Source organism: Scardinius erythrophthalmus (assembly GCF_964197995.2).
Source record: "Scardinius erythrophthalmus genome assembly, chromosome: 24".
In the NCBI taxonomy this organism is placed as follows: Eukaryota; Metazoa; Chordata; class Actinopteri; order Cypriniformes; family Leuciscidae; genus Scardinius; species Scardinius erythrophthalmus.
The window spans coordinates 8,816,435-8,828,720 of record NC_138244.1 but is presented as its reverse complement, the minus strand read 5'-3'; the positions used below and the strand labels follow the sequence as shown (position 1 = coordinate 8,828,720).

At 38.4% G+C, this 12,286-nt stretch overlaps 2 protein-coding genes across 2 annotated transcripts; both read left to right on the top strand.

The window, feature by feature from the left end:
* The first annotated feature begins 39 nt into the window (after window positions 1-39).
* On the top strand, window positions 40-9,131 carry unc45a (unc-45 myosin chaperone A). Its single transcript, XM_081355752.1, has 19 exons — window positions 40-810; window positions 1,148-1,349; window positions 1,423-1,598; window positions 1,688-1,777; window positions 1,866-2,033; window positions 2,128-2,296; window positions 2,992-3,162; window positions 3,282-3,453; window positions 3,555-3,855; window positions 3,947-4,041; window positions 5,371-5,512; window positions 5,609-5,749; window positions 6,115-6,242; window positions 6,515-6,581; window positions 6,684-6,797; window positions 6,873-6,988; window positions 7,329-7,446; window positions 7,542-7,697; window positions 8,515-9,131. The coding sequence occupies exons 2-19, from the start codon at window positions 1,148-1,150 to the stop codon at window positions 8,794-8,796; spliced, it is 2,808 nt and encodes a 935-aa protein (XP_081211878.1). The 5' UTR covers window positions 40-810; the 3' UTR covers window positions 8,797-9,131.
* Window positions 9,132-10,091: 960 nt separating this feature from the next.
* gdpgp1 (GDP-D-glucose phosphorylase 1) lies at window positions 10,092-11,465 on the top strand. The gene has a single exon (XM_081355454.1). It carries the CDS (start codon window positions 10,187-10,189, stop codon window positions 11,231-11,233), a length of 1,047 nt encoding a protein of 348 aa, XP_081211580.1. The 5' UTR covers window positions 10,092-10,186; the 3' UTR covers window positions 11,234-11,465.
* Window positions 11,466-12,286: the final 821 nt, after the last annotated feature.

Here is a 12,286-nt window from a genome sequence, read left to right as displayed (position 1 = left end):
GGTATAAATATATAATTCAGATGATGAATTGTATAACTCCCTTATCGTTATATGAAGAGCGGGGTTAGTTGAAAGTTAGTGTTATAGATAGATAGATAGATAGATAGATAGATAGATAGATAGATAGATAGATAGATAGATAGATAGATAGATAGATAGATAGATAGATAGATAGATAGATAGATAGATAGATAGATAGATAGATAGATAGATAGATAGATAGATAGATAGATAGATAGATAGATAGATAGATAGATAGATAGATAGATAGATAGATAGATAGATAGATAGATAGATAGATAGATAGATAGATAGATAGATAGATGGATGAGCTTTAGCAATTATGTCATAATTAATTGTCACATATTGATAGCTAATTAAATACAGAAAATGAAAATATTCTCTCAGCAGAGTAGAAAACAGAAATGTATGCCTATGTTTAATTTTATTGTCGTATTCATCATCAGTGCGCAACTGAACTCTAACGTTGGATGTTATTGGACTTATATGGTCAAGACGAGAAAATGAGGCGGAGCTTCGAATCCTACAGCGCTCCAGAGGCTCATGAATATTAATGAAGTAACAAGACGTTCGACCAGTAAGATTCGGCAGCGTCATCATCGCGCATCAAAACCAGGAAGTGTACAGGCAGAACAGTCGAGAACAGAGTGAACAGAACTACTGCAACTCTTTGGACCACTAGGAATATTTTACGGCGTTTTTAAAAGAAACAAACAGTGTAGACTGTGTTAAAAACCCCGAAGTTTTTTTTTTTTTACTTGAAAAGCGAAGACAAAGACGCAGAGAAAGGTGAGATTGCATATGTATGTTCAATGGTCACCATGCAACTTCACTATAGTTACTGTTACAGCTCTAGACACAGATGTTATGATGCCTGTATATAGTCACACACAATGCAATGTGTATTATTTGCAAAGACATTTAACATAACAGTACTTTATACATAATTCAACGCGTTTGTTTATTGCCTCTTATTGTCATTTATTTTTTATATTAATTTGTATTGCACAATTTTACCTATTCAGTAGGTACGATTTCGTTTGCCCCAGTCAATTGACAAAAAAAATATTTGTTCTTTTGTATTCTATTCTGTTTCCAAATGTAATGTGTTTTTATGAATATTTAGATGACCCAGGACTCCTGTGCGCTGAGGGAAGAAGGAAACAGCCATTTTAAAGCCGGTGATGTGCAAGAAGCTCTCAGCTGCTACACCAAAGCGCTGAAGATCAGCGACGGTCAGTCCGAGAGTGCAGTTCTGTACCGCAACCGAGCAGCATGCTATCTTAAAATTGAGGACTATACCAAAGCAGAGGCAGATGCCACCAAAGGTAAAGATTATTTTAGACTATTACCTTCATCAGCAGTCTCAATTATCACTCTAACCGAGTTGTGTTCCTCAAGCTTTGGACGTAGATCCAGGTGACGTCAAGGCCCGATTCCGTCGAGCGCAGGCTCTGCAGAAGCTCGGACGGTTGGATCAGGCGTTTACGGACACTCAGACGTGTGCACAGCTGGAACCCAAGAATAAAGCTTTCCAGGATCTGCTTAGACAGTTAGGAGCACAGATCCAACAGAAGGTGGGAGGTTATGAGGGATGCTTGCAAAGAAACATATCACTGCCACTATTTATGATCTGAAAATGAAGCCATATTGTGTTTATACATAGGCAGCACAGCTCTCCTCCACAGACTCACGAGTTCAACAGATGTTCAAACTCCTTCTGGACAGCTCAGCACCGATTTCAGACAGACATAAGGTGGGAAAGACTACCATTAAACGTATTATGACTTTTAACATGCAGTCTTTGTGATGTTCTCTCTGCTTATCTTCGCATTTTTAATCAGGCTGCTCAGAATCTGGTGTTTCTTTCACGGGAGGACGCAGGCGCAGAGCAGATCTTCAGGAATGATGGAGTCAAACTCCTCCAGAAGCTTCTTGAGTCCCAACAGGAGGAACTGATCCTTTCTGCTCTCAGAACCCTGGTTGGCCTGTGTACCGGACACCAGTCGAGGGTGAATAACTTCTCATTATAATCAAGTTTGATAGTTAAGCCCATAGGTTTGGTATCTGAAGTTTCTCAATTTATGCAAATTGTTGTGGTTGTAGACCGTGGCCATTGTGAATGAGGTCGGCATGGACAGGTTGTGTGGCGTCATGGGTTCTGCTGCTTCCACCGTGTCTCTTTCAGCATGCCATCTGCTCCAGGTCATGTTTGAGGCTCTTACGGAGGGCATGAAGAAAGAGATCAGAGGGAAAGACGAAGCCATACTGCCAGGTGAGACCGACCTTCACTTTGAGAGCTCAGTTCAGCGACCCACTTTAAGCCCATGACAAGACCAGAAATAATTTCCTGCAGAGAATATCTGTTCTACTTCTTTAAGACTGGGTTATGGCAGTGTAACGTCTAAAATGAGTGTTTATAATCACAATATAACATGGATCAGACCCCTGACTTAGTATTTGTTTTATGAAAATGCCTGGCTTACAGTACATTATCACACTTATTACTGTACATGACTACTCAAATAAGTAAATAAAGTGCAAACATAGACCCATAAATAAATAGTGATGAAATTGTGATAAAATATATAAGAAATTTAGTTTTTTTATTGTATTATACAAGAAGAAATGGTGATATGAAAAATAATAATATGAAAAACTAGCACAGCTATGCAGGAAATCGATTTCCTGGGACAGCAAAATTGAAAAATTATAAATATTTCACTACAGAATTCTGCGATTGACCAATCAGATTCAAGTATTCCAGAGAGCCATGTAATCATTTTCTTAACATTTTTTATATTTCCTCCAGTCTGCAAACCTTTAAAACAGTCTTCTAAAACATAACTGTAGGAAATTAATCTAATAATATATGGTATTTTGTTAATACTATTAGACATTTCTGGTGTAACTGGTGTAAAAAATAACTGAAAACGCATCAATTTTGAAAATTCTTTGTATGTATTGCAGAACCGTCCCGTGAGCTGCGTTCCATGTTGCGTCATCTTATTGAAATGCTCCCTGCATCCAGCGTGTCTGGAGCCGGTCGTGACAGTGCCATCAACCTGCTGGTCAAACAGGTGCCGCGGAAATCTTTGAAAAACCCAGACAACTCGCTCACACTGTGGGTCATCGACCAGGGTAAGTTTGACAGTGTTTGACCACAAGATCTGCTTGCGTGTGGACTGGTTTTTCCCTGTGGACCTAAACAATCTGTGACACCTAAACAGATTATTTCAAGGTTTTCCTTTTCCTTTTAGGGCTAAAAAAGATTCTAGAAGTAGCGGGAACTGTTCCTGAAGTCGAGGGTGGGCTGCCGCTCACGGACAACACTCCCATGAGCTGCTCCGTTCTACTTAATAAGCTTTATGACGACCTGAAGAGTGATAAAGAGAGGGAAAACTTCAGCAAGCTCTGTGAGGAATATGTCCAGTAAGTGACATGTTATATTATATACTGTATTTGTTATTGCTTGGTAGAAACTAGAAAAATACTTCAATTTACTTTTCACTGTCCATTGACGTTTTCTACAGGCATCATTTTGGCAGCTCAGACATGGAGAGGAAACTTCGAGCGATACAGACGGTGTCTGTTCTGCTGCAGGGCCCCAGTGATGTGGGAAATTGCACCCTGGAGCTGAGCGGGATCATGGAGGCCGTCATCGCTCTCTGTGCGTCTGAAAACATCACTCACCAGCAGGTGGCAGTGGAGGCGCTCATTCACGCTGCGGGCAAAGCCAAGAGAGCATCATTCATCACAGCCAATGGTGTGGCTCTGCTGAAAGACCTGTACAAGAAAAGCGAAAATGACCGAATACGTGTGCGGGCACTGGTGGTGAGTATTCAGACTCAAAGACATCTGCGTTTGGAGTTATCGTTTGTTTGAGGAATGCTGTATGGTGCCCCTGTGTATGTGTGTTTTTTAGGGGTTGTGCAAACTTGGCTCTGCTGGAGGCACCGATTTCAGCATGAAGCAGTTTGCAGAAGGTTCAACACTTAAACTCGCCAAGCAGTGCAGGAAGTAGGTTTTGAGCTTTGCTAATAACATCGTAGCAATCAGTTATGCATATTAGGCAACCACACTCAGTGTGTAAAAATTCTAGTTTGAATGGGTTTTCAAACTGATGTCAGGGGGCGGAAAAAAGGAGATTAAGCTAAATGTTTTTTAGGCACTGTCAATGTAACATATTTACTTTATATAATAATATGTTTAATGAAATAATTTATATATTTATTAGTGCTGGCCAATGATTAATCGCGATTAATCGCATCCAAAATAAAAGTTTGTGTACTGTGTATAATTATTTTGTATATATAAATACACACATATGCATGTATACATTTAAGAAATATTTGCATGTATATACTTTATATATATTTATATATAATTTATATTTTATATAGATATAAATATTTTATATATATTAAAACAATTCTTAAATGTATACATACATATGTGTGTATTTATATATACAAAATAAATATACACAGTACACATACATATATTATGTAAACACAAACTTTTATTTTGGATGCGATTAATCGTTGCCCAGCACTAATATTTATAATATGTGTTTATTAATGTATTATTGTTATTCAGTAAATATATTTAATTTATTAATGTATTACTTTTTATTGTTTAAATATTTATTTAATAAATTATTTTATTCTATTCATTTTACTTTTTAATTATTATTTCATTATAATTATTATTATTTATTTATTTAATTATTTGATTTATTATTTTAAATCTTTATTTTATATTACATTATTGCATTGATAATATAAAATACAATTAAAAAATATAAAATTATGTAATATTAGAATCTATACATCTACATAAATCAAGTCTTTATAATAGTATAATGTCTTATAGACATGAAACATTAGTGCCATCTGAAATTTTCTTCTAGAATGATCATTTTTATAAAGCTTGTATATTTAGGTTAAGTGATTTCACTTAAATGACAATTAATAGGTAATTTGCATTGCCATTTAAGTGAAATTATTGAACTTAAATATACGAGCCTGATAAAAATTATCATTCTAGAAGAAAATTTCAGATGGCACTTAGAGGCTTTTGCATCTGAACTCTTCATATATTGTTGCCTTTATATTTTAAGAAGGAAGTCTGTCATATTTTTACTAATCAAAGACTAATCAGAATCTGCTCGTGTTGAGCTGCATGTACCATTAGCATGAAACCTATGTAGATGCTTTAGTTTTCCAGCTGCAGCAAAAGCAATTTTTGCATGGGAGTGCATGTGTAAATTAGACCTCTTTAAAAAGGTTGATCTATAATTGCTAAGGTGTTATGTGCAGGTGGCCTTCAGCTGTCTTTCTCCTCCAGGTGGCTCTGCAACGAAGCTCTTCCTCCAACCTCCCGGCGCTGGGCCATCGAGGGTCTGGCCTACCTCACGCTGGACGCCGATGTGAAAGAGGACCTGGTGGAGGATAAGAAAGCCCTTCAGGCCATGTTTGAGCTGGCTAAGGTACCGCCTTTCCTGCCTTTTTGGAGATGCACATCCCCCATTATACTAATCCTTGACAGCTACAGCAATTCCCTCATGTTCTCATTTTCTTTGCAGTCTGAGGATAAAACAGTGTTATTTGCCGTCGGATCCACACTGGTTAACTGCACCAACAGCTATGATGTTGAGAAACCAGACCCTCAGATGGTGGAACTTGCTAAATATGCTAAACAGCATGTACCTGAGGAGCATCCAAAGGTAACACATAAACACTCAATCATACATCCACCAAAAATGAACGTACTATCATTATTTATGTAATCTGTATCCAATTTCAAACCCATATCACTATTTTTTTTTTTTTTGCGGGACACAAAAGATGTTTAGCAGAGTGTTCATGCTGCTCTCCTCCGTACAACAAAAGTATTCATTGACCTGGGCCTGTCAAGCTCCACAAAAGCACCATAAATGTAGTCATTGCAACTTATTAATTTGCGAAAACAGACCAGAAGTCATTATTTGCTCATCTCTGTCCTGTTGTTTTGGAAGAAAGAAAGTCAAACAGGTTTGAAACATCATGAGGGAGACTAAATGACCACATTTTTACTTGTGTTTTTGTGTAGGATGCCCAGTCGTTTGTAGAGAAGAGGGTGATGAAGCTCTTGGAGGCTGGAGTGGTGTCAGCGTTGGTTTGTATGGTGAAACACGAGAGTCCCGCTCTCTCGGAGGCCTGCAGAGAGTGCATCGCCAGGTCTGTTCACGATGAACCTCAATCAATTTGAAAAATTCTGGCTGAATTCAAAGGCTGCTACTGTAAAAGTACTTTATTTGCACTTCAGCTTTGGCCCTTTCCCACTGCTGGCACAACTACTGTCCCAAATTCAGATTAAGCCTTGGATCAATTTGCTCCATCAGAGGAGATTGTTTGAAAATGGATTTTAGTGTGCAAAATGGTTGATTTCCATCCAAGAAAATGGCCCTTTTATCAGATGAAATGAGCGACTCCCTTTCTCTTCCTGACAGGGTGATTTTGGCTCTAGTGGAGAGGCATGAGGACAGAGGTTTAGTTGTGGCACAAGGAGGAGGAAAAGTACGTATATTCTCTCATCATGCCTGTTAAGCTTCACTTCCACCCAAGACCTCAAACTTTTGAGTGGTAGTACATGACCGTTTTCTCGTTTGCTTGATGCAGGCCTTACTACCGTTGGTTTCTGAGAGCACAGATCGGGGAAAGATCAAAGCAGCACAAGCTCTAGCCAAGATCACCATCACATCCAACCCTGAGATCGCATTTCCGGGCGAGAGGGTGCGTCAGCAAACTGTTGAACCTTTCTCACTGATTTCAATCAGGAATTATATGATGATGTATGTGTTTGTGCAGGTCTATGAGGTGGTGAGACCCCTGGTCAGTCTTTTGGCGCTTGACTGCACGATGCTGCAGAACTTTGAGGCTCTGATGGCCCTCACCAACCTGGCTGGCTTCAGTGAGAGACTCAGGTCAGCTGCCAACAACTAAAATGTGACGTATAGCTTCTCGAACAAGAAAAAAATGTTGGGCGAGACTTGGTTTTGTCCATCAGGAATTGAGTGGATGGTTGTGGTTTGCTATTGGTCAATCTCATGTAAGTGACAGGTTGTCCCGCCCTCACACCAGTAAACACATCATCAGTTAGTTTGACTAAAAATATATAATCTGCACAGATCAATTATTTATAACAAACACTGCAATATTCCATTAAAAAAACAAGAAGAATTGTCCATTTTGATTTCATGGTGGTGACTTTAAGCCTCTGAACAGCAGAACAACCCCCAGTCAAACCACATTTCAACCCCACAGGCAGAAGATTATTAAGGAGAAAGCTGTGCCTAAAGTTGAGGGCTACATGTTTGAGGAGCACGAGATGGTCCGGGCTGCTGCCACAGAGTGTATGTGCAATCTGGCCTTAAGCGCTGAGGTACGTCACATGACAGCATTCAGTTTTTGGACTTAATTTTGAGCTAAAACCTTTCTGGAAAAGACTGATTTTTATGGTTTTGTTTGATGCGTCAGGTGCAGAAGAGTTACCTGGTAACAGACAGTGACCGTCTGAAGTTGCTGGTGCTCTACAGTGGTGAAGATGATGAGCGACTGAGGAAGGCTGCGTCAGGCACACTGGCTGTGCTGACAGGGGAACTGCCCGAGCTGTGTACACGTATTCCTGACACGGTGAGTAACGCTTTGATTAAAGTGCGCCTCTATTAAGCTATTTTAAAGGTTCCTAAATTTGTTCTTCTGCAATAGGTTTACATGCAATTTTCTCATAATATACATTGCACATCACCTCATTTCTCACAGTGTCTGAAACGGTTTGATAAAGGATTCGGTCTTTTTAAATCCCTCGTCTCTCAGAGTCTACTCTGCTCTGATTGGTCAGATGGCCCAGTCTGTTGTGATTGGTCTACTGCTTACAGCACATGTCGGAAATGAAATTTCTATTACCATATCTGAATTTCATCTTCCTCCGGGCTTGTTACAAAGTGATACGAACAGGAACGATGGTGTTGGTTTTACCATATCAATTTGAGCCCTCATCGTTTTGAAGTGCATCAAAGTGGATTTGCTTTCACAGCTCAGACAACAGGGTCTTCTTGACATATTGTCAACACAAACCAAACTCTTGCAGCTTCAGCTATGACTACAGTGTTTAAGGGTCAAAGTAGACGTTATTCATTGGGCATTGGGCACTTCATTGGGCAGCCAATGAAGAGCATAGGCTGGCATTATGCACATTTGTTACACCTCTAAGTAGGTTCTTGCAGGAAGTAAAACTGGTATTACTGATGACTCGTTTCATGCAGTTCAGAATCAGTTATTTTTTGTATCTCCATTTATCATGCACTTTGTTCTTTGAAACTTTGCAGAGCTTTTACATTTACAAACAGCCATATTACACACTACATAAAAGGTAATATTCGAAAAAGCATAACAGGTGGACTTTAAGAATTCTCATTCTCAGCCCACTTTTTCTCCTCCTCTTCTCTAGACGAGCCACTGGCTGGAGATCTTCCAGGCTCTGTTGCTCAGCGAAAACCAGGACCTGCGGCATCGTGGAGTGGTCATCATAATGAACATCATGCAGGCCGACAAAAGTCTGGCAGAGAAACTGATTGAGAGTGAGGCACTGGAGATCCTGTCTGTCCTGGCTAAAGGAGACAATCCCAACCAGGACTCCGTTCGGAAAGCCGCCCAGCGCTGCTTGGATCTGGCTTTGGAGTACGGCCTCATCCGAAACAATGAGGGAGGAGTTAATGGTAATTCCATGTAATGCCATCTAATGGGGTTCATTTCCCAACCTGGAGGTTTGGAGCCTTTTATCCATAATGGATAAAAACATAGCACACATTTCATACTGCCTAAATAGACCAAATATTGAGTTTGTTCACTTCCATTCCAATTAAATGCACTCAATTTATTTTACATGCACATTCCAAGATATTATACGATTATTCTACTTAAATGTGTGAAGAGCACACACTGAAAATTTGAATCATGTGTTATTTATGCTTTGACCGCCTCACCATGTGTATTCAAGTCTTAATTGTTGAATGTGAATTGTGAAATTATGCTTTTTGATTTTATATAAACACTACTTTTGTTTGAGGTGTGGTGGTTTTTATTCTTGGTTTAACAATATTGACTTTTCCACACTGTTTTGCAACTACCAAACATTCAAAATATAACTCAATAAAAATTGTAATTTCTAAAGATTTCATTTTAATTTATCGCCATTTCCTCTTTGGAATTGGTTTGAGTATTTCAAAGGCCATTTTCTAGTGGCAGTTTTCTTATATATTCTTGATTTTTAAAGTGATATTGCTAATAATTGAGAGGGGTTTCTAAAAATATAGTTTTCCTAAAAGGGACAAAACATTAATTTACATTAAAAAAAAAAAAAATATATATATATATATATATATATTTTGTTGAATAAACATTTTAACTGATTTTCTGATTATATGTAATATGCAAATATGTGCATATTTAACAAAATTATTATTTTCATACACTACTGTTCAAAAGTTTGGGATCAGTAAAATGTTTTTAATATTCATAGTCCCATACGTTCACCAAAGCTGCATTTATATGATCAAAAATACAGTAAAAATTGTAATTTTGTGAAATATTATTACAATTTAAAAGAACTGTTTTCTATTTTCATTTATTTTACAATATCATGTATTCCCCTGATGGCAAAAGTGAATTTTCAGACTTCAGTGTCACATGATCCTTCAGAAATCATTCTAATATGCTGATTTGCTGCTCAAAAAACATTTATTTATTAATAATGTTGAAAACAGGATTCTCTGATGAACAGAAAGTCCTAATGTTCTTTTTGACTTTCTGTTCATTTGAAATATGAATCTTGTCTTTACTCGATCAATTCAATGCCTCTTTTCTCAGTAAAAGTATTCATGTTATTCAAAACACTGAACCCCAAACTTTTGAACAGTAGTGTAAATGAACTACAAATCGCGTTGAAACAAGCGGCACGAGCCCTCTCTCTTTCCATAGTTCTCAATTGTGTCATATGACTCTTCGTGACCAATCAGAGACGTTCAATACGTGCACTACTTGTAGTCCTTTCATTCATGTAACACATGTTGGCGTTAGCTGAATAGTGAAATAGTTGTTTACATTAAAAGTGTAATGTAACTATGGATGATTGTGCCATTTTCACCTACACTAACAAGGACTTTATAAGTGATGTTTGTTCCGGAAATCCGAACCGGTCCAGATTTGACGTCGCGCTGCGGTCCGGGTGGACTGAGAGGATGAACACCGGGTTGTTTCGGTACCAGCTGGACGATCTGGAGACGCGGATCCTCCCTGGTCCGTGTGGATACATCGCTCAGCTGAACATCATGAGAGGCATCGAGAGACGAAAACCTCAGGAGATCCTGAGCGTCCGGCAGAACTTTGACCCAAAGCAGTTCAATTTCAACAAAATCAACCCCAAAGAGCTGCTCTTTGAATTACAGTGTGAAGAGAGATGCCTTCAAAATGGTTCAAAACGGAAGTGCAAAGTGATAATAAACGTGAGTCCGCTGGAATTCGGTCACTGTCTGCTCGTTCCTGAACCGGACCGGTGTCACCCACAGATACTGACCCCTCTGGCGGTCCAGATGGGGATAGAAACGGTTCTGCTGAGCGCTGATCCAGGGTTCAGGGTTGGCTTCAACAGCCTGGGTGGGTTTGCCTCAGTTAACCATCTCCATCTCCACGGCTACTACCTAAATCACCGACTGAGGATTGAGAGCTCCCCAGCAGAACTGATCCTGCCTAAAAAACACTTGTATGGGCTCCTGGACTTCCCAGCAGGCTTTCTGTTCTACACCCAGGGTCCAAACCTGGGTTTAACAGTCAATGCAGTATGCAATCTCACTGATATTTTGGTTGACAGGAACATCGCACACAACCTCTTCATCACCCGAGGTTGTCCTCCACAGAGGGAGCATGAACAGTCTCCATCACGAATCGGGGTGAGGGTTATCATATGGCCCCGGTTGTCTTGTTTTGGGGCCAAAGAAGAGTCTGCCTTCAATGTGGCCCTGTGTGAGCTCGCCGGGCACCTTCCCTTCAAAAACAGAGAAGACTATGACACAGCCACTGAGGACCGAGTACAAGACATCATCCGGAAATATCTGCTGCCAAAAGAAGAATTCAGGGAATTGCAAAAGCATGTCATGAAATGTTTATTATAGATGGCACTTGTATTTTAAGCACACATCACATTATCCTGTATCTAAATGAGAATTTCAGGGAATATATAATAAATGTTGGTGTATTAAATATAAGGATTTATTAACACAAATGTTTTAATCTGTCACTTTAAGTTGCATAAAAGTGCTGCTAAGATTACATATATATACTGTATATAATATTATTAAAAAAACAAGTGACAGTGCCATCTACAACAATACAATAAACAATTCAAACAGTTGTGTGCAACATTTCTTTATTTTATTTTTAAAAGAGAATGCATATTAATAAATATTAGCACTTGTGTCCATGTAAATGTGACAGATTTAGCCATACAAGTTCGTTTTCATCTGCAGTCCCTATCACGTGACTCCTATACTTCACATTTTGCGTTTTAATCCAATTTTGTGAAGTCAGATCAAATATTGAGTCAAAAATGATGTAAATTTATTAACTGTAAAAGGAAAGACATTGCATTGTGGGATACAGTCTTCCAGGCAATAAGCTCTGTTGGATACTTTTGCTGAATTTGGAGTTGCATACTAGCATACTACTATTTCTGCCATTGAAAGCTGTGGTAAAAAGTAGTATGCGGTTCTAAGTTCAGCATTTATTTTAGCAGATGTATTTGGTAATTGGTATTTCATACAAAAAAAAAAAAAAATCATGTCCACAACATACATGGCATATGCTTCCATACAGCTCAATACTTGATATCCTTCTCTATAGCGCTCTCTAGTGGTCCGTGAGGTTAAAATAATCTGATTTGGGAAATAAAATAAGCATTTAATTGGATAGTAGGCTACATGAATGTCTCATTAATTTAATTATATTTCATTTATCAGGGTTCCCGCGGATCCTTAAAAAGTCTTAAATAAGATTTGTAAAATTTAAGGCCATAAAAAGTCTTATTTTTACTTATGAAAGATCTTAAATTTTAGATGACACTTTGACTTAGACGTATCTAAATGCTTTCCCAATTAAAAGTATCTAATTAGCGTACATATTATTTACATATTATTGATATTACATCTTTGTGGATTTGCTTGTTCACG

Excerpts from the sequence above, each read along its gene's own strand:
- unc45a (XM_081355752.1), top strand. The coding sequence starts at position 1,148 with ATGACCCAGGACTCCTGTGCGCTGAGGGAAGAAGGAAACAGCCATTTT. Across the intron at positions 2,297-2,991 it reads AGACGAAGCCATACTGCCAG|AACCGTCCCGTGAGCTGCGT; the intron begins GTGAGACCGACC and ends TATGTATTGCAG. Across the intron at positions 5,750-6,114 it reads TACCTGAGGAGCATCCAAAG|GATGCCCAGTCGTTTGTAGA; the intron begins GTAACACATAAA and ends GTTTTTGTGTAG.
- gdpgp1 (XM_081355454.1), top strand. The coding sequence starts at position 10,187 with ATGGATGATTGTGCCATTTTCACCTACACTAACAAGGACTTTATAAGT.